Source organism: Dryas octopetala, chromosome 9 (assembly GCF_963921425.1).
Source record: "Dryas octopetala chromosome 9, drDryOcto1.1, whole genome shotgun sequence".
NCBI lineage: Eukaryota > Viridiplantae > Streptophyta > Magnoliopsida > Rosales > Rosaceae > Dryas > Dryas octopetala.
In genome coordinates this window covers 8,430,330-8,451,074 of record NC_141374.1, presented here as the reverse complement: position 1 = coordinate 8,451,074, position 20,745 = coordinate 8,430,330, and the positions used below count along the sequence as shown (strand labels likewise).

Genomic DNA, 20,745 nt, shown 5'->3' with positions numbered 1-20,745 from the left:
TGTTTCTGAAATACAATTATCTTTTTGAAGTGACTGCAAGTAATTGTTATACTTGTAAAGTGTCTCCTCTCCGCGTACACATAATCAGTAGTGTAGGGGAAGGACAGTAGCTTAGCATTTTGTGTAGCTAAGTCAATTTTGGGGACACTAATACCAAACACAGACAAATGGTGGTGTTGAATATAAACTCAAGAACGATGCCAACTCCTATTGATTGTTGTTGTGCCCTGTATATCAACGCCTTCATTCATCTGTAGTCCCTTTCTGTCATTTGTGACGAAATTATTTAAAGAGCATTTTCTGTGTGTTTGTTTTTATCACACATTATAACGGATATGATAATTAAGCCTTGGCCTAGTTATGCTGTGAGTAGTGGCAACCAGTAATCTTTCTTTTTAATGTACAGAGAAAAAATTAGGCATGTTAACTTTGAATGAACTCACAACTTTAATCATTGCATGCTAAAACGTGTACTACTCTGTTTAGATTATCCATTACACGTAACTGGAAAACTTACTTCCTCCTGTCCAATTCATGCTGGTGCACAAGACTTTGTGGTGATATTCTTGTCAGGTCATTGATAGACATTTCCTGATTCATTATAAATCAAATTGACAACATGTATGTCTGTGAGTATAGCTATTTGTCCTAGTAATGGTAAATTGGTAATATCGCAAACGTAAAATTTGATTATTAGGAAGTTCCAAAGGATCCTACATGTTCAATTATGTTTATCTGCTTTATGCCTTTTTTTCTTCTGGATATTTTCTGTGTATTGATTGCTGACAACCAAGCATTGTCACAGGCACCCCCCTTTGGCGCAATGGACCACCTGACAAACCAGTACTTTGCAATGCATGTGGATCTCGATGGAGGACCAAGGGAACACTTGCAAATTATACCCCTCTACATGCTCGAGCAGAACCTGATGATTATGAAGATCACAGAGTTTCCAGGATGAAGAGCATATCTATAAATAAGAACAAAGAAGTGAAACTGGTTAAAAGAAAGCAGAATCCTGACACTATGGTGGTTGGAGGGGTTGCTGCTGATTATTACACCCATGGTTTCCGAAAGGTAATTGATGAAGATACAAGTAATAGATCCAGTTCTGGGTCTGCTGTGTCTAACTCTGAGAGCTGTGCACAATTTGGCAGTGCAGATGCAAGTGATTTGACAGGTTGGATACTTGCAACAATCAATATTCAATTAGAGATATTTGAAGTTTCCTCTGCTTTTTCCATTCATCAAAAGAGAGTCTACTTTTATGTTGTTAGAATTGAAAGTGACAGTTTCAATACGTTAACTAAACAAAGAGCTGGAACTTCCTGTCAAAATGGCTTATCTTGTTTGAAATTTGGAGATGCATTTTCAATTGAAGAAAAGTGGACCTGGAAATGGTTGGTAGTTCTATGTTAAAAGAAAGGAAGGTAACTCATGCTCAATGTAGTTTGCAGAACAATATTCATTTCATGTTAGAAGCAAGTGGAATGATTTATAAAAAATTAAGTAAATAAAGACTGAAGAATAATATTAGACAAGTTGTGGGGGTTTATAGCTCCAATGGTAGAGCACTTATCCCCACACTCATGGCGAGAGTTCAACTCTGATCCTCCCTCCTCCTCAGGTCTTAGTTGAACCAAGAAAAATGAAAATATTTACAAGTCGAATGATTTCCTTAGTTCCCCTACTTTTTCAGAATCTCTTATTCAGGCTTGTTGGCTGCCAAGCCTTCTATGCACATCTAAGTCATTTCATACGATGCAGTGATCAATAATTTATCAAGCTAATGGTTTTTTATTTATGAAGGTTGAGACCTTCCATAATGGTTTTGATGAGATATATCTTTTTTTCTTCTCTATCAAAGCTTTAGCTATAACTTAAGAAGTTCTGGATGCATTTATTGCAATAATATTTGATCCATTTATTGCTCTAGTACAATCATGGTTGTTTCCTTACATGGCACAATATTATCGTAAATACTTTGGAACTTTTGATATGCAAACTTTTAGTTCTGTGTCATTAGTTTACATAAAGAACGTTTTCTTCATACTATCAAAATGTACATAGAAGTTGGAGGTGATAAAGTACCCAAATAATTCTTACTATGCATACTAAACCCTTTCGACTGATCTTTTTCCAGGCCCTGCTCAGTCAGTGGTGTGGGACACAATGGTACCTTCTAGGAAAAGGACCTGTGTCAGTCGTCCAAAGCCATCTTCTGTTGAAAAGCTCACAAAGGATCTATATACTATTTTACACGAACAACAGTCTTCTTCGTACTTCTCTGGGTCTTCTGAAGAGGATCTGCTTTTTGAAAGTGAAACACCTATGGTTTCTGTTGAGATAGGACATGGAAGTGTTCTCATTAGGCATCCCAGTTCAATAGCTCGAGAAGAGGAATCTGAAGCTAGCTCGCTTTCAGTTGATAACAAACAGTGCTATATAAACGAGGCTTATTCCCATTCTGCAACCCATCTTGTACATAACAATAACAAGGGTTTCAATATGACCAGTACTATGATTGGAAAGATGAATAGCCCTGCAGGACAAGGGATGCAACAAGAGGCACTAAAAAGGTAATAATCTCTTGCACTTTTTAACTAAAGTTTGATATGCACTCTTGTCAATTATATGCCAAAAAGAGAGATCTGAGTATCATTGCTCAACTCAACTAGGAAGTCCTGTACATATTTGACCTCCAGAATTTCTAAGGCACGGTATACTGTTTGCACAATATAGGTGTTTGTATCCAAAATGAATATGGAGCTCCAATGGGACTCAGAAAGAAAATTTAGACTATTTTGTTATATGCATATCTTGGAATACAAAATATCCAATGCTCATGCGAGTCATGGATCATTTTTTTTTTTTTTTCTTGTGGTTAAAAGTCATGGATCAGTTTAAGTAGCTGGTAGCAGGATGCAAATACTGCTTTTTCTGTGATACAGAAAGATATATATGAAGTACCTGCATGCAGGTAAAAGTAGCAGATGCCATTGGAGAAAGGAAAAGTGAAACATATTTCTCTCACCATAACTAATGCTTTTGTAGTTTGGAATTGCAGGGACAAGTCTCAGCATGACAACTTCCAAATCTTGGGAAACCATAACTCACCACTGTGTCATATAGATCTAAATGTAAGTTGCAAAATTTATGTTATAACAGAAGGAAGTTCCTTCAAATTTCATGTCTTTATGTTTGCTAAAGAGAGATGAGCCTCGTGACAAGATTCTGTGTTATCTTGTCATCTGTATGACCCTAAATTATACATGGATTTCCAACAAGTTAACGAAGCTGAGTTTTTCAGAATGTGTTGTTCTATGAATGCATAATTTGTCACTCAACCCAACATCCTAATTTACTGGACATTTTTAGGATGTAAACTTACAAGTACATTTCCTCCTGCCCACAGTAAATGCGTTTTGATAGTTTATATATATTTTTTTGGTTCATTATTCATTTCTTAATGATTTCCTTCTATTTTTACCAAATTCACTGTTGCTCCAAGGGCAGAGAGATATGGAATTCCATGTATATGAATACACTCATAATTGGTCTGCTTGAATATTTGTTCTTCCTTCAATGTTGAGTACTTAACATAGTTTTCAATTCATGTTTGGTGTAGGATATTATAAATTTTGAAGAGTTTACGAGGCAGTTGACAAATGAGGAACAACAGCAATTATTGAAGCATCTACCTCCAGTTGATGTTGTGAAATTTCCTTATAGGTTAGAAACCCTGTCATTCATGTTTAAGAGAAATTTACAACTGTGGCAGTGAACCATAAACTAGTTCACGAGATGGTTTTGTATTACTTAAGCATTATATCATTATGTGCAAGCTTAATAGGTTATATTCATGCCATGGGTATTTTGAATCTTGCAGATATGAACTATCCCATTATACACATCATATTAGGAATGTGTATAATGAACTATCCCATATGCTCTTAAGAACACACAATAGAATTTCTTTAGGAATGTGAGTATCGTATGTTTTCAGGGACACATTAGCTCTCAATTCTAACTTTACACAAGAATTTCAGAAGTTAGACATGATATGCAATGTTCACGGTGGTTTGTTTTTGCATGTGCAGCCTCAAAAGCATGTTTGATGGCCCTCAATTCAGGGAGAACTTAACTTCCTTTCAGCAACTGCTTGCAGAAGGGGTCTTTGACATCTCCTTCCCAGGGGCAAAAACTGAAGACTGCAAGACTTTGAAAAGGCTTGCATTATCCAATTCTTCAAAACCCAAATGGGTTGAACGCTATCATCTTATCAAGGTTTGAGCTATTCTAAAATTTGAATATCATTAGAAAAGTTTTCAAAAGTGAATCTAAAATAGTTGCTATTTATTTTTTACTTCAGAAATGTAATACTAGCCCTGGAAAGTCTGTTGTTCCTGGACCCAACACCATGGCATCTATTAATTTCCGACATGTCAAGAGACTGCGGGACAGCGACAGTCAAAGTTTTCCAGGTTAGCTAAAAATTATCTTTTGCTTGTATGTGGTAGAATGGTGGAGTTTCTTCCAGTATATTCCTTATGAAACAGAAACATTACAAAGGATAAAATGATAATGAATTTCTGATTGTCATAACATTATTTTTACTCTCTGTCCTTGTATGTATTGCCATGAGTGCTTTCAAAAGATGAGGCCAATCCTTTGCATTGTGATAATGAAATTTTACTAATACAATTGAAGGGGCTAAAAGCAATCATTTTCACTGCAAATTTTGGCTCGGGAACTTCAAAATCTATACTAAAATACTAAGCAACTTTACCACTTGACCTTTACATGGAAGTTTAATCATTTTTTGAAATAATTCTACATTTAATCCACATTGGAATCAGTCTTAAGTCTTAACTATCATCTTGCATCTTCAGAAGTAAAGATTATGATGAAGAGCCCCAAAAGGATAATCATGAAGGGTAGCTATGAAAACAAGGATCTCATAGACTATGATGGTTCTTGCTTTAGTCCAAGAAGTCTATTTGCTTTGCCTTCTGATGGTAGCTCTCTCATGATGGATTCTATCAATTTTGAAGAAAGTTCTGATCAGGATCTGCTGCTGGATGTGCCATCCAATGGATCTTTCCCACAAGCAGAGCTTCTTCACCCAGCAATGAGTTTTGGTGCCCAACAGGCAAGCACTAGTAGTAGCTCAGTATACCCACATCTACTCCATCCCTGACAAATATGTCAAAATGTCAAGTGAATGAGGTTTGATGGTTGCTCTTCCTTTTCCTTTACCTTTTTGAACCTGGAACTCTTTTAAGGGATGAAGTTGGTGGGCTTTTTGTATAGGTTGACAACAGGTTGTAATATAAGCTTATATTGCACAACTGGTAAGTTCCATAATTTTGTATGAATACTAGTTTGTCTTTCATAATAAGTCAGATACTCTTTTGGTGGCATGTTTGTTGCTTATTAATGTTGCTAATTGGGAAAAAGGGGGGAGAGGTAAGAGAAAAACAACTCTGCAGGATGCATGTGAAAAGGAGTTGACATTTAGCCTGCCTTTATATGCCATTTGGTTCTGGACTGTTTCTAAACCGTTAAAACTGTTACACCGTGTGTGCAATTACTATTTTCCTTGTGTAACACTTGGAATTTAACTTATCGGGAGGGCTTATATGTCGGGATTCGAACTCAAGATCTCCTACTTTGATACTATGATAAAATTTGTTCATTTATAACTATCTTCCAAAACAAGCTATAAAAGTTGTGACAGCCGCCAGAAAAATTTAAGGTCTTACAGACTTGCACCCTCCATTATGGGCATGTGTGTCATCAACTACTCCCACACAACTTTAAAAATTTGATAAACTCTGAGATCCTTTTTATTTGTTTAAGGAAAAAGGAATATAATGAGATTGCCATTATTGCATTCAAAGATATGTTTTTATTGGTAAGTACATTCAAGAGATGTTGATATGGCAATTGATGGTTTTTAATAACATGAACTTCTGAACAACTCGAGTGTGTAGATCATGGCATGGCCAAGTATGAACATGAAAATGGCTAGTTGCTAATCTTGATTCTATTTGTAGGGTTCACTGGTGCAGAAAATCTTTTCCATGCAAAATATCACAGCAGGCATGCTTATCCATGTGAATTTTTTTTAAACAACATTCATTTCCTTTACATCATTAAGAAATGGATTTATTATATTGCATCAATCCATATAAAAACAAACATTGTTTATACAAGAATAATAAAAACCGTGCATATTTAAAGTATTTCAATTTCTTTCAAAAGGTACATTTTCAAAATTAGAAAATTTTCTTTTACCACGAAAATTATGAAACTTAAATAAACAAAAAACCGCTAGAATTTAAAAGAAAGCCAAGGTGAGAGATACATGCAGTACATTATTAACATAAGGATAAGGTGACGTAAGGCATTGAAAATCACAAGCAAGAGTTGTCTATACAAAATTAAACATTTTTCCAAAACCCGAATTTTTAACTTACAAAAAGCAGCCCATGAAACTCCAAGTTCTTCAAAGCCCAAGAGTCCTCCAAGCTGAGTTGCTTTAGCTGCTGCTGCTCTTCAAAATTGACCCACACCCACCTGCCAAAACACAGAAATGGCCTCAGTACTCCCCCAAAAGTAATTACATCCAAAACCCATCAAATCCAATCCACCATGCCAAAAATTCATACCAGCACTTGTTCTTCATACCCTCCAAATCAGAACCCCTCTTCATGTCATGCCTCGTCGCCTATATATCTCCAAAAAACTACAATTCTCAACACCATCATCACCATCACCAGATCTTTCTTTCAGAAGCTTCACCACATTATTCAATAAATTACTAAACTTTTTGTGCCCCTCACCACACTTCACATTCAACTCCGCCTGCCCACCAATCGATCGAGGCAGCGCCCGCGGCTGCCATCCACAGCTATAACTAGTATCATCATTTGCACCACTTCCAAACCCTTCCTCATCCTCATCCTCCACCCCCAAAACGCTGCCGTCTTCTTCAGTAGTAGCATCGTCACTCTCGTTGTCCAAAAACTCCAGCTTCCTCTTCGCCGACCCTTCTTCCTCCCCCAATTTCGCATCACCACAGCCGTCAATTTCAAGACTTTGGCGGGAACCAGAGCTGAGATTGCACGGACTCTCTCCCTCAGACTCCGAATCGCGCGGACAAATCCTCAATTTCTTCAACGGCGACACGGCTGAACCGCCTCCCGGAGACAATTCCCTCTTCAAAACCTTGAATTCCATGAGCTCCACCTCCGAAAACCCTAGCTCCGCGTCCCGCCCCAAATCCACCGCGTCCGTACCACCACCGCCGCCGACGGCCACGATTATGCCGCGCCCGTCTCCGACGTCCTCGTACGTACGATCCTCATCGGAGGTTCCCGGATGCGAGTATTCAGGTGGGGTCTGGAACACGTCGGGAGCGCTGTTGTTGTTGTTGTTGTCGCCGTCGTCGTTGTTATCTCCTTCCTCTTCCTCCGAGGTATCGGGCAGCGAGAGCATGACGATTCCGGTGGACGCCACCGGAATGCCGTCGTAGCTGCTGCACTCAGACGACGAGTCGTTCTCCTCGTAGTGGTCGCCGTCGTCCATGAGATCCTAGTGGTCTCCTCGCTGCTATTGCTTGTTGAAATTTTCCTTTAAAAGGGGTTGGGATATTGTTATTTTTATTCAATTAATTTAATTCTTTTTTGGGGTTTGGGAGATTCCCGCCCATTTTGTAATCAACGGTGGATGATGAGTCATGAATTTGGATTTAGGCGGGTGTTCAATTCTTCAAAGTTTCAACTTTCAACAAAATAAAAAAGGAAAATAATGGCGGGCCTTACGATTTTCAAACGTGATACGAGTAAATAAATGTTTACTGAGTCTATAAGCAACAAGCCCGTCTAGCTCAGTTGGTAGAGCGCAAGGCTCTTAACCTTGTGGTCGTGGGTTCGAGCCCCACGGTGGGCGCAATTTTATTTTGTTTATATGTTTTTCAGTTTAATCCCAAATTTAGTGCAAAAATCAGTAGGGGTGGGCACGGTGTGGTTCGGCTCACTTCACCCCGAGAACCATGCACCGCGCCATAGATGCTTTCTCGGTGTGGTTCGGTGTTGTAAACCGAACAAATTAAAAAAAAACCAAACCAAACCAGACCATTGCAAAAACGGTCTGGTTCGGTGCATGCACGGTTTTAAAATAAATACATCCTGCTTTCTTAATTTCTTTAGGTATTACAGGCCAACCAAAAAAATAACAAGTTAAATTACACCAAGTCATTAGTCATCATATTAACATCTAATTATTTATGTCAGGCTGCCAGCAGCTGTAAGCTTGCACCATGACCTGCACCATGACCTGCCCCACGTCTGCAGTGGCCCAATAAACAAATATTGCTTGGCATCATTTTGAAGCAATCAGAAGCCAGACTGAGGGATTTGTAATGTTGAGTGCCGGCCCAAGTAAAATAGCCAGTTGGGATCCCATCAATGATAGCTGTGCAAATTTGACCAAAACTTAAAGCAATAGAAACTAGATAGGCATCTATTATATGACCAAATTACAATTTAAATATATCAAAACATGCCAACTATCATTTATTAATGGCATTATGCTGCAGTAGAGAACCAAAAAGACTCTGCACCATGAACTGCACCATCTGCCATCAGCCAAGGCTCACACATTCCAAAATCCAAGTACATAATGCCCCTAGTTTCACATACAAAAAATAAAAAACAGGAGATGAAGACAATCCAAAATCAGATCACATACAAAAGTAACAAAACAACATCGGATTCACATAAAAAACCAGATCACATACAAAAGAGATAAAGACCACATATAAATCAAATTTTGGTATTTCACTTACACTTTAAGTTCTTTAACACTGAGTCAATGAGAAGTTGCAGGGGCAGTTTTATTGGAAGAGGATGAGCTCATGAATTCTGTTAAAAAAAAAAAACCAAGTGCACAAGTTAAGCCAAAATGAAAAAAAAACCAGTACACAAGTTAGACTAAATAAGTAAATTCAGGGCAGTACCTGCTTGAAATGATTCATAAAACTCCATTTCTTCAATGGTTGGTTCATATTGAAGATTGGATATGTCATCTGACCTGAGCCAATTTTGACAACAGATTAAGGCTTCCACCATTTCTGGAGTCAAAGAGGCTCGAAATGGATTCACAACCCTCCCCCCAGTACTAAAGCAAGCCTCAGAAGCCACTGTGGATACTGGAATTGCAAGGACATCCTTTGCAATTGCTGCCAATACAGGATATTTAACCCCATTGTGCTTCCACCATTTGAGGATATCAAATTCTATGTCTGGATCCATTTTTTCAATAGGATCATTGACATACCTATCAACTTCATGCTCCAAAACAACCATATTGCTTGCTGCAGCTTCTTCCATCCATGCCCTAGTCATTGCATGCCTCTTTCTTCCCCCTCTAACCTCCATAGGAACTGTCCTATTGGTAGCAGTAGCACTGGAAGTACTTGAAGTAGTAGGACTAGTGACATTACTTACACTAGAGCTTGAGATTTGGGGTTTTGGGGTTGCATATTCTTCAAACATTTTAACTAGCAAAGCTTTGATCTCATTTTTCTTCTTAGCAGCATTATCTGGCTCTAAACAATAGGTTTGCAACACATGTGCCAAATTTCTCAACTTGTATCGAGGGTCAAGCACAAGTGCTGCCATCAACAACTGGTTTATCTTGTCCAAATCACCCCAATACTTCTCAAATTTTTTCTTCATCCCATGTGCCATATCATTAAGGACCATTTGAGCTTCAGATTCTTCAACACTCTCATCACCTAAAACCATATCCTCATCCTTAAACAAACACTTAATTTCCTCTTCAATGGAAATTAAGTCATGAAAAGTTTCATGGACAGCAGGTGTCAAAGACACACTCATCTTCAAAGTCATGTCATAAAAGACCTTCAAAAACTGTACAAAGACAGTGGCATTGTGCCAATCTTGACTCTTGGGTGGTCCTACCCTTTTTCTAGAATTAGCAGATGCTATCATTCCTTCTTCCTCTTCACCAAACCAACTAGAATAAGCACTCTCATCTTCATCCCCAAGTCTCTCAAATGCCTTTTCAAACTGTAGAGCTGCACTCAACATCAAATAGGTGGAATTCCATCTAGTTGGGACATCCAACACCACTAGACCCTTACACTCTATTTTCTCCTTCACCACACAAGCCTTGAAGTTTGACAACCTTTGAGGAGAGGATCTCACATACTTAACAGCATTCCTAATTGCCAATATTGACTTCTCTAACTTTTTCAATCCATCCCCAACTATCAAATTGACAATGTGAGCACAACACCTCACATGCAGGTACTTTCCACCTAAAACTATCTTAGAATTTGTCCAATGCTTCATTTTATTTCTTAAGTAATCAATTGCCACTGTGTTTGTAGTGGCATTATCTGCTGTGATGGTTAAAACCTTCTCAACTCCCCATTCTAGCAAACATGTCTCTAAAAGTTTACCTATTGAATTCCCCTTGTGGTTAGCTACGACACTAAAATTCAAAACCCTTTTGTGCATCTTCCAATCATTATCTATGAAATGTGCAGTAATCACCATATAGTTTATATTCTGGCAGCTTGTCCAAGTATCTGTTGTGAGACATACCCTATGGGGTGCTAACTCGGTTTTCAATTGCAATTTCATCTCTTTGTACATAGAGATGAAATGCCTCACAAGTGTCCTACGAGATGGGATTTGGAAAAAAGGACATACAACCTCACAGAATCTCCTAAACCCTTTTCCTTCAACGAAACTAAATGGTAACTCATCAATAATAACCATTTCTATACAAGCTTTCAGGCAGTCATCCTTAGTACACCCCCTAGACACTAAGTTACCTACTGTTTGGTCAAAAGACAATGTCTTTTGCCTCTTATCTTGTAACCTCCCTGGATAGGCTTTACACTGATGCTCTATGTGTTTCTTAAGTGTTGAAGTCCCATTTATAACAGGGTCTGCAGCATAGTGAGCAGGGCAGTACTTGCACCTAGCTCTTTTCTTAATAACCTGCCCTTTAGTCCCACCTACCTTAGTAACTTCTGTTACATAATCATATCTATCAAAATGATCCCATACCTCGGACTTGTCCTTAACTGGCTTTCTGGGACCAATAGGAGGCAGTGGTGGATGGCCACTAGTTGGGGCAGGTGGGCAGCCAGCTTGAGTTGATGGTGATGGTGGTGTTGGTGTTGGTGCTGATGTTGGTGTTGATGTTGGTGTTGGTGTTGCTGTTGCTGTTGGGGAAGCTGCAGATGCAGTAGAGGATGCATGGCTAGGCTGGCTAGGGACTTCTGATTGGGGTTCCATAACTGCCTAAACCCTTAAAAAAAAAAAACAAAACAAGTTGATGTTAACTAAATTACAAATTCAGACCCAATTCACATCATAAATGCCATAAACTAAATTACAAATTTACAAGTACATGTCCAATTAACAGTGCATCTCCAACTAACATGCCCACTGGTTCTAACATTGGAAGTTTGGGAACAAGAAAAAATACAATAAATGCCCAAGAAATTCATTCAAATGCGAAATGCCCACTGGTATCAACTATCAAGCTAGTTTCTATTAAACAATAAACATTAATCTTATCAAAGTACTCAAATCTAATAAACCCTTAAATTAAACTCAATAACTTATTATCAAATGCACAATTAACATTTAACACTTAAATCCCTAATGAAAAACCCTAATTCGAACCCTAACCAGTGAATCCGCAAATCAATTTATTCATTCATGCTAACCAGTAACCAGTGAGAGATGAGAGACAGAAATGAGAGACAAGAGATGAGAGTGTGAGAGGACATACATTGAAGCTGCGACCTTCGAGGCTGAGAGAGTGAGAGATGAGATCATGAAAGGTGAGAGACTGAGAGAGCGTGAGACTGGGAGATAGGGGGCGACCTTCGATACTGAGACTAAGAGACAGATGAGCGTGAGACAGAGAGACAGATGAGCGTGAGACTGAGAGATAAATGAGCGTGAGAGGTTCGATACCTTGAAGCTGCGACCTTCGATACTGAGACTGTGAGAGATAGAGGGCGGCGCGAGAGACTGATGAGAGTCACAGAGACAGAGTGGGGGAGATGAGTGTCTGAGTGAGAGTGGCGCGAGAGAGACTGAGATTGAGAGATAGAGGGCGGTGACAGAGGGCGGCGGCGCGAGAGAGGGTTCGAGAGTGAATGACTGAATCTCTTTTTTTAGGGTTCGACTTGAATAGAGTGAATGTCTCTTTTTTTTTTTTTTTTTGTAGGATAGTGAATGTCTGACTGAACATTGATTTACTGATTTAGTCCTTTTTTATTTTTGTTTTTGCTCTATTGATTTATTGAGTATTGACTCTATTCTAATATTACAGACTTTACACTATTAATTATTTAATTAGTTTAATTTAGATATGCCATTGTCTGATGAGTGATGAGTGATTTCTAAGTGATTTTGTGATTTTTAATTTGTTCTTTTTATTTTTGGTTTATTACAGTATTTATGTATTACTCTATTTGTTTGGTTTTTTTTATTTTTTCTGTTTTAGTTATTTGGGGTTTGGGTAGATTGGGGTTTCATTTGGAGTTTTGGCAAATTGGGGTTATATCTAATATAAGATTATAATCTGTAACTATATATATTATATAATCTATTTGTTAGTCTATTTGTTTGGTTTTTTTAATTTATTTTATTTGGCATTTCGTTTGGGGTTTGGGGAGATTGGGGTTTCGTTTGGGGTTTGGGTAGTAGGGGTTTCATTTGGAGTTTTGGCAAATTGGGGTTATAAGTTATAAGTTATATCTAATATAAGATTATAATTTGTAACTATATATATTATATAATCTATTTGTTGGTCTATTTGTTTGGTTTTTTTCATTTATTTTATTTGGGGTTTCGTTTGGGGTTTGGAAAGATTGGGGTTTCGTTTGGGGTTTAGGCAAATTTGGGTTATAAGTTATAACTATATATAAGATTATATATAAGTATATAACTAGGGCTGCCCATTGGTTTGGTATTTACCGAACCGACCGACTACCGATCGAAATTTTTTGGTTTGGTAAATCGATTTTAACATGCCGAAAATCGAAAATCCGAAACAAAAAAATTACCGAAAAAGTTGGTTTGGTTTTGGTAAAAACCGAAAAAAGTTGGTAAACCGACCGATTACCGAAAATTATGACCGAAAGCAACCGAATCGATTATTACCGAAAAAACCGAAATATATACCGAAAAATCCGAAACAATTACCGAAATTTAGTTATATATATTTATATGTAATATTATTACATTAATGATTTAATATGGTTAGTATATGGTTATATATATTTATATGTATTATTATTACATTAATATGCTTAGTATATAGTTTATATAGTTTATAGTTTATGTTTATATAGTACATAGTTTATAATACCATATAGTTTATATAAATATATAGTTTATAACTTTACTAACTTTATATAGTATATAATTTATAACTCTATATAGTATATAGTACAAAGTATAAACAACTTATATAATAATGTTTTAATATATAATTTCAGTTATACTTATACCCTATATAATAATATTACTAATTAGTATATAGTTTATATGAGATAAATCATAAACTATAAACTACATAATAATATTACTAATTAGTATATAGTTTTAGACTTTCAGTTATAGTTATAGTAATATTATATCATATACTTGCTTATACCTATACCCTATATAATAATATTACTAATTAGTATATAGTTGCTTATACCTATAATATATTTGCTTATATCTTTGCTTATACCTATATAATAATATTACTAATTAGTATATAGTTTTAGACTTTCAGTTATTCTTATACCCAATTGGGACATTAATTTGCTTAGTATATAGTTTATAGTTTATAATTTATAATTTATAATTTATATAGTATATAGTTTATATATGTAGTTTATAACTTTATATAGTTTGTAAACTTTGTATAGTTATATAGTATAAACTATATATACTAAAAGTATAAAACTATATATTATAGTTATAAACTTATAACTTATAAGGTATATCCATATATGGTATAGGCTGTATAGCTATATAGGGTATAGACTGTAGACTTATGAAGTATATTAGTATAGACTATAGGGTATATACTATATAATATACTTGCATAAGATATAGGGTATAGTGGTATACTAGTATAGGATTATAGTATACTAAATTACTAATATATATGGGATATGGTATATGGTATATGAGTATAGGACTATAGAGTATAGGGTATGGTATATGGTATAGTGGCTATAGCCATATAGGGTATAGGGTTTAGGGTTTAGGGTATTTTTAATTAGTTTTTATATGAAATCTATTAAGATTATTATAGGGTCAATATATATCTAATTATGTATATAAATTATATATATGTTTTATATAAATTATAAAACACATAATAATTAAAAGTTTAAAACATATGTAAATAAGTTAAATAACTAAATAAGTAAATATGTAAGTGATGTATAAGGTTTTTATTAAACTAGTTAATACTTAATAGTTAATACCCTAAAGTTCTAAACAATTAGAAATTTCAAACTAAAACAGAAAATAACTTTGGTCAAAAAAAAAAAAAAAATAGAAAATCACTAAAAGTCTAAAACACAAACACAAATCAGTGAACGCTCTCGATTCAGAACTCAAAATAGATAACCCTAGCCGCCTAGCCTCACTCAGACCCTCTCTCGCCTCGCCTTCGCCTCTCTCTCGCCTCGCCTTCGCCTCTCTCTCACTCAGACCCTCTCTCGCCGAGTCGCCGCCTTCACCCTCGCCTTCGCCTCTCTCTCGCCTCGCCTTCGCCTCTCTCGCCTCGCCTTCGCCTCTCTCTCGCCCTCGCCTTCGCCTCTCTCTTCCCCTCGCCTTCGCCTCTCTCTCGCCGCCTTCGAGAGAGTCTCACCAAAAACGCAGAAATCAGAAACTCACTCAGACTCTCTCTCTCTCTCACCGAGTTTCGATCTCCCAGAAACCATACACTCTGTCTCTATCACCCAGGTTATAGCTTCGATTTGTTTACATTTGATTTTGTAGTTTTATTCATCTGTCAATCTCTTTATCTTGTTTATGAATTAATATTTGGATTTTGTACTAATTTACGCAGGCTCAGAAACAGTCACTTGCAGCAATTTAACCTGAAGCCAAGACATGTTGAAGTGATACCCTGATGATCAATGAAGTCTGTTCACCAATGTAATCTGGTATCTAATAAATTTCTTGACTGAACTATGTATGCTAAAGTTACAATATTTATTGCATATCTATCTGCCACAAGATGAATGTTAGTTCAGATTTGCATATCTAATTCTGATTCCCTTCTGAAATATATGGTGGACAAGATTGTGCATTGGTAAATATTCTGTGAGATTCATTCATATACCATTTAGATCTGGCTTTTAATATATTGGAGAGTGCTAATCTAGTTTTTGAAACTTCTGGTAGAGAGACCATTTAGATTTCAGGTTGTATTTGAAAGATTGACATGGAGATAAAAAATTGAGATTTTGAATATAATTGCCAAAGCAGGGCCACAAGTGAAATTGCTTATGAATTTTCATATCCACTGCAGGAAATTGCTTATGAAAATTCTAAGTGTAGGAACTTTCAGCATGAATTTCTGCATATTCAATTTTACTTGGTTCATTTATAAACAAAAAGAAAAATGCTTTTGCAGATCAATTTTGTGTCATCAAAGAAAACTACTTTGCTTGGGTGATGTTATAGGGTTTATTGCAGGGAATTTGCAGTTGAAAGATGTATATATATACTCGATTTACTATATTCACCATGGGCCAGTATAATTTGATAAAGAGCACACATAATACAATCCATTAGAAATTAGTCTACTGATCCTTACAATTTGTTCCTCCTGGGAAACACTACAAATACACAAAGATAAATTTGTATTGGCCACTTATAGTTCATATCATACAACAGTAATAGGTTAATAGCAGTAGCAACAAGGCTTAGGTGAAATTAATCATTCCATTATTCTACCCCTTCATAGCAGACACTATAAATTGCAGCATGAGATGCCTTTATTCCTTCAAATTTTCCTTCTAAGCTTAGAGGTCCACAGAATCCCAAGTATGAGAAGCATTCATTTTAATCATCACAGTTCCCTTGTCAAAACCAAATGCAACCCTGCAGGGAGTAGTATATATCATTAAGTACACATCACATTTTCCTCAGTTATTGCATAACATTATCTGATTTTGAGGCAATAAATTTTTCCACCATAACATGTTTGAATATCTACTTACTTGTGTGATCCTTTCATGTGTCCTATATTGCTAAGTATCTAGTTAATTAATTTTCTGTTTGAAGCAGTAGTTATGGTTTCTTTCAAAAGATATGAGATACAGAAACCATTATTCCATTTAATTCAGATGTCTTGAAACCCCTTGAAGATTTGATTAAACTAACTGATCAATGATGCATATAATTAATTGAAGGAGTATTTTATTCGTCACATGGATGGTTGCACCCTTGATACTGAAGGAGAGAAGGAAAGGGTCATCAAATGTATTGATGCTGCAATTCGAAGAAGAGTAAGCGAGGTTAGTGAAAAGTCTATCCAACAGGAAATGCTCATTTTAATTAGCATTATTAATAGGATAATCACAATTTACAAATAATAATATGTTTTCCAGTCCCTAACAGAATGGAAAAATAACTAATCCATACATTATTACAATTTTTCATTCATATGTATCATTATTTATTTATGTTCTTATCAGCACAGTGGTTACTTTTTATACACTCAAATCTTGTCTCTTCATATTTCAGCAAATTACATAAGCACCCCTGGGAAGTTGATATGCTGCAGCCCCAGGTCTTGAAGCCTTGACCTTGAAGTTTAGAGAGTGATCTTCAATATTTTATTTAGTAGTTTATTTTCTGAATTGTAAACTTTGTTCTTATTAATTTGGGTTTATTGTAATTTCTGGATTATTCTAGTTAATTTGGGTTAATTTGGGTTTTTTTAATAGTTTATAATCTCAATAGTTGATACTTGATAATTTGATCTTTGGATATGTGATAATTTGATTTTTGGATATACTGATATACTGATATACTTGATAATTTGATCTTTGGATATGCTGATATGCTTGCTGGTTGTTTGTGCTGGTTGTGTAATCTAATTGTAATATTAATAATTTAATATATATATATAATTGATTGGATTCTTAATGCTAATTGTTATATTGGATTCTTAATGCTGATATGTCTTGCTGGTTGTGTAATGTGTGTGTGTGTGTGCGCAGGGAAAAGGCCTAAAAGGCTTGGATTTTTTTGTTTATAATTTTTTTTTTCTGCTGTAAGCTATAATGAACATTGTTTACCAAAATACCGAAAATACCGAAAATTACCGAAAATTGAAGTATCCGAAAATTACCGATTACCGAAAAAATCGATTTGGTAATCGGCATCCAAATTGAATTACCGAAAATGTTGGTAATCGAATCGGTAAGGCCATTTACCGATTCGATCCGACCGATGGGCAGCCCTATATATAACTACTATAGAGTAATGAGTATAGTATATATATAACTATATACTACTATAGTATATACTAGTATACTACTATAATTATATATTACTTATATAGTTATATATAACTATTGTAGTATGTATACAACTATATACTAAGTTATTAACTATATAGTTATATATAACTAACTATACTAAGTTACTAACTATATAGTTATATACTAAGTTTATATATAACTCTATATTACTTATATAGTTATATATAACTATTGTAGTATGTATACAACTATATACTAAGTTATTAACTATATAGTTATATATAACTAACTATACTAAGTTACTAACTATATAGTTATATACTAAGTTTATATATAACTCTATATGCATAAAACATTATTATATAGACTATAGACTATAGTATAGAAATAGAATACACTAATTTTATTATATAAGATATAACTAAAATTATATACCAAAACATTATTATATATATAATATTAAACTCATAGGGTTATATAAAATATATTTTAGGGTCTAAAATAAAAATGTATAAAATGTGTAAAAAATGTGGATAAAAATGTAGAAAATGTGAACAAAAATGTATAAAACGTGTATAAAAATATATAATTATATTTTTTAAAAATTACTCGGTTTGGTTTGGTTTGGTTCGGGTTAAATGGGCATAAAACCGAAACCGAAACCGTCCATATACGGTTTGGTTCGGTTTTTTCTTACGGTGTTGACTTTTCGGTCAACTCGGTTTTTTTTCGGTTTTTTTACGGTGGGTTTGGTTCGGTTTTTCGGTGCGTCGGTTATTATGCCCACCCCTAAAAATCAGCATGAGTTTTGGTCATACATAAAGGCTTTTTTTTTTTTTTGGTCGAATACATAAAGGCTTTGCTTATACAATATTATTTTACAACTTTCCATAATTCCATAGACCACAACTTCACAATCATGACACCTTCATAAATTGTGATTTGTGGGCATACTGATAAGCTTGACTCTGTATTCACATATTTTTCTACATGTCCTATCAAAAACTTTGAGGCATGAGGTGTGTGGAAATAAATGCCAAAATTAAGATGCTTGAATCAAGAACAATAGATCTCTCAAACATTTCTTTTAAGCCTTGGATTGCTTCATCAAAATATCTATTATTTCAAGCTTGTTTCTACTATTACCAGTAAGAAAACGTAGCTTAATTGTTGAGAATTTCTTGATCGTAGCTAGATTAAAGGGATTAGGCTGATTTCTTAGAAACAAGCTAGGGGTTAATTGTTCATGAGTCATCGGGTCTTCATCAACTTCATCCTGCTCTGTAATTATTCTTCTTTCATTAATTGTTTTAACTGCAAAGTTGACATATTTGCATAAATTTTGTTTGGATTGGAGCCTACGAACACAATGAGTTTTCTTTCCACTATGAGAATGTTGAGTGTGTTGTTGCACATTAAAAAAATAAATTTTTTTTAAGTACTTATAAGGGTCTTGGGACTCTCATTCTATTGTCAATTGATTTTGGATTAAATGCTCCAATTTCCTTTATAATGTCAGAGTAGGTTCACCACATGTCTTAGGTCGACTGGCCACATATGCTCCACATCACCTAATATGAATGGTCCACATGTTTAGCTTAAGTGACGCCACACATGCGGAGCGTGTGAAAATGTGGAGTGCATTATCCCACATTGAAAGAGTATAGTCTTTGTAAGTTCTTATAAGGGTCCTAGGCCTCTCCTCTTATTCCAATTTGCTTCATCCACATAGATGGTCAGGGTGAGTAAATCTAAGTTAAAAAGAAAAGCAAGTGTAATAAAACACAAATGTGTGCACAAATATGATTGAAATTATGTGTAATTTCAACTCCAAAAAAAATTCTGTGTAAAATCTAACTAATTTTTGCTAAACTTTATGAATGGCTTAAAGTTTCTCAAGATAGTATAGGAAAACGGGTGTTTCCATCAAAAATTAAAATTAAAATGGCATGATCTAATTTTTGTGCACCCAAAAATAAGTTTTAAGAATGGAAATTTCCTAAGAGGATTGGCTTTGCAAGACTGAAGACTCTATGGTTAACTTGACTAGAATGTTTGTAGTAATGATGAATTGCCTTATAATCTGATTCAAGGCTTAAAGCCTAGCTTCGTGGGACAAAGCTTAGTTGGCCTTAACAGCTAGACTTGGAGTCAATGGCAATGCATTCTTATTAATTAGTTTGCAAATTTGAGGATATATGTTTGAATAAGTCAATCGGTTTCTAAAAGGGAATAAATTAATTATCTAAAAGAATTGAGAATGGACTGAATTTTCTAAAGGGGTTGGCTTTCCAATACTTTAATGTAATACCTAAATCTCACTTGTAATGGTTTGCATGGCAAGAGTATTGTAAATGTTTATGATGATGATCAATGGCTTATAATTTGGTTCGATCAAGATTTAAAGTCTCAATGGGACAAATCTAGATTGACATTAGTCTAGATTGACAACGCAAGAAGGAGGCGAGAGGAGCAATTGCTGCTCATGGGCCATGTAATTTATGCTTCTACTTTATGTGTGTAGCTGTTAGGTTGTCTTTGGGCCTTCAAGGCCAATATCGTAATATCTATAATGAATTGTGGGCCAATATCGTAATATCGTAATAAGTATGCATCCAAGGTATAGAATATTATTATCATATTGTCATACAAGTTAAGCCTATTGCTTCTGTGCAAGTATAATCAGAATGCCATAAAAATTTAAATATACAGACACATAAACAAAGAGGAGGATGGAAATAAAAAAGAAGTTAGAACAGAGGACAATAGCAGAAGACAAGGGAGATACAACATGCATCGAGAAATTTAGAACCAAAGCCTCAGCAAACTCTGCAATTGCCAACTGCTCACGAGATCCTAATGTTGTAGCAACTAGCAAGGTACTGTCTGTATTGTCAATATAACAATGAATTAGGCATACAAATAACATTGAAATCAAAATGAAACCATGACACCAACCTTGGTAGTGAAATATATATATTTTTTCTTTTTCTTTCCATTAATATTATACAATTCAAGTTCTCATGCACATGATTGAAAAGGATATATGAAAAATACTAACAGAATTCTATTAAAACAAATCAAATAAACAGCCATAGTAATCCATTAGATGCCGCAATACAAGCTCAGCAAAGTAACGCTGTCAAGGACCATGTGAGAGTTGCACCAAATCAACC

At 35.3% G+C, this 20,745-nt stretch overlaps 3 protein-coding genes, 2 long non-coding RNA genes and 1 other non-coding gene across 7 annotated transcripts; 3 read left to right on the top strand and 3 right to left on the bottom strand.

The window, feature by feature from the left end:
- The first annotated feature begins 209 nt into the window (after positions 1-209).
- GATA26 (GATA transcription factor 26) lies at positions 210-5,423 on the top strand. The gene is made up of 8 exons (XM_086228480.1): positions 210-573; positions 806-1,180; positions 2,144-2,579; positions 3,068-3,140; positions 3,629-3,732; positions 4,101-4,287; positions 4,373-4,484; positions 4,893-5,423. Exons 1-8 carry the CDS (start codon positions 459-461, stop codon positions 5,198-5,200), a joined length of 1,710 nt encoding a protein of 569 aa, XP_086084606.1. The 5' UTR covers positions 210-458; the 3' UTR covers positions 5,201-5,423.
- Positions 5,424-6,403: 980 nt separating this feature from the next.
- LOC147273679 (uncharacterized) lies at positions 6,404-8,003 on the bottom strand. Of its 2 annotated transcripts, none has more exons than XM_086228081.1 (2): positions 6,675-8,003; positions 6,404-6,582 (listed from the first exon to the last, which is right to left on the bottom strand). In XM_086228081.1, the coding sequence occupies exon 1, from the start codon at positions 7,591-7,593 to the stop codon at positions 6,715-6,717; it is 879 nt and encodes a 292-aa protein (XP_086084207.1). In that variant the 5' UTR covers positions 7,594-8,003; the 3' UTR covers positions 6,404-6,582; positions 6,675-6,714. The 2 variants fall into 2 exon arrangements, with proteins under 2 accessions (XP_086084207.1, XP_086084208.1); XM_086228082.1 differs by having other exon boundaries at positions 6,694-8,003.
- TRNAK-CUU (transfer RNA lysine (anticodon CUU)) lies at positions 7,884-7,956 on the top strand. The gene has a single exon. It is a non-coding gene; the product is annotated as a tRNA-Lys (tRNA).
- Positions 8,004-8,296: 293 nt separating the features above from the next.
- LOC147273678 (zinc finger BED domain-containing protein RICESLEEPER 2-like) lies at positions 8,297-11,342 on the bottom strand. Its single transcript, XM_086228254.1, has 2 exons — positions 9,026-11,342; positions 8,297-8,481 (listed from the first exon to the last, which is right to left on the bottom strand). Exons 1-2 carry the CDS (start codon positions 11,340-11,342, stop codon positions 8,297-8,299), a joined length of 2,502 nt encoding a protein of 833 aa, XP_086084380.1.
- Positions 11,343-14,675: 3,333 nt separating this feature from the next.
- On the top strand, positions 14,676-17,146 carry LOC147273676 (uncharacterized). Its single transcript, XR_015119655.1, has 4 exons — positions 14,676-15,035; positions 15,142-15,238; positions 16,493-16,597; positions 16,827-17,146. It is a non-coding gene; the product is annotated as an uncharacterized LOC147273676 (long non-coding RNA).
- Positions 15,922-16,485, bottom strand: LOC147273677 (uncharacterized). The gene is made up of 2 exons (XR_015119656.1): positions 16,301-16,485; positions 15,922-16,181 (listed from the first exon to the last, which is right to left on the bottom strand). It is a non-coding gene; the product is annotated as an uncharacterized LOC147273677 (long non-coding RNA).
- Positions 17,147-20,745: the final 3,599 nt, after the last annotated feature.

What these genes read in the sequence shown, in the direction of transcription:
- GATA26 (XM_086228480.1), top strand. Translation starts at nt 459, where the DNA reads ATGCTAAAACGTGTACTACTCTGTTTAGATTATCCATTACACGTAACT. An exon ending in TGTGGTGATATTCTTGTCAG is followed by an intron (nt 574 to 805) that starts GTCATTGATAGA and finishes GCATTGTCACAG; the next exon opens with GCACCCCCCTTTGGCGCAAT. An exon ending in AGATGCAAGTGATTTGACAG is followed by an intron (nt 1,181 to 2,143) that starts GTTGGATACTTG and finishes ATCTTTTTCCAG; the next exon opens with GCCCTGCTCAGTCAGTGGTG.
- LOC147273679 (XM_086228081.1), bottom strand. Translation starts at nt 7,593, where the DNA reads ATGGACGACGGCGACCACTACGAGGAGAACGACTCGTCGTCTGAGTGC.
- LOC147273678 (XM_086228254.1), bottom strand. Translation starts at nt 11,342, where the DNA reads ATGGAACCCCAATCAGAAGTCCCTAGCCAGCCTAGCCATGCATCCTCT. An exon ending in TTATGAATCATTTCAAGCAG is followed by an intron (nt 8,482 to 9,025) that starts GTACTGCCCTGA and finishes AAATTTGCACAG; the next exon opens with CTATCATTGATGGGATCCCA.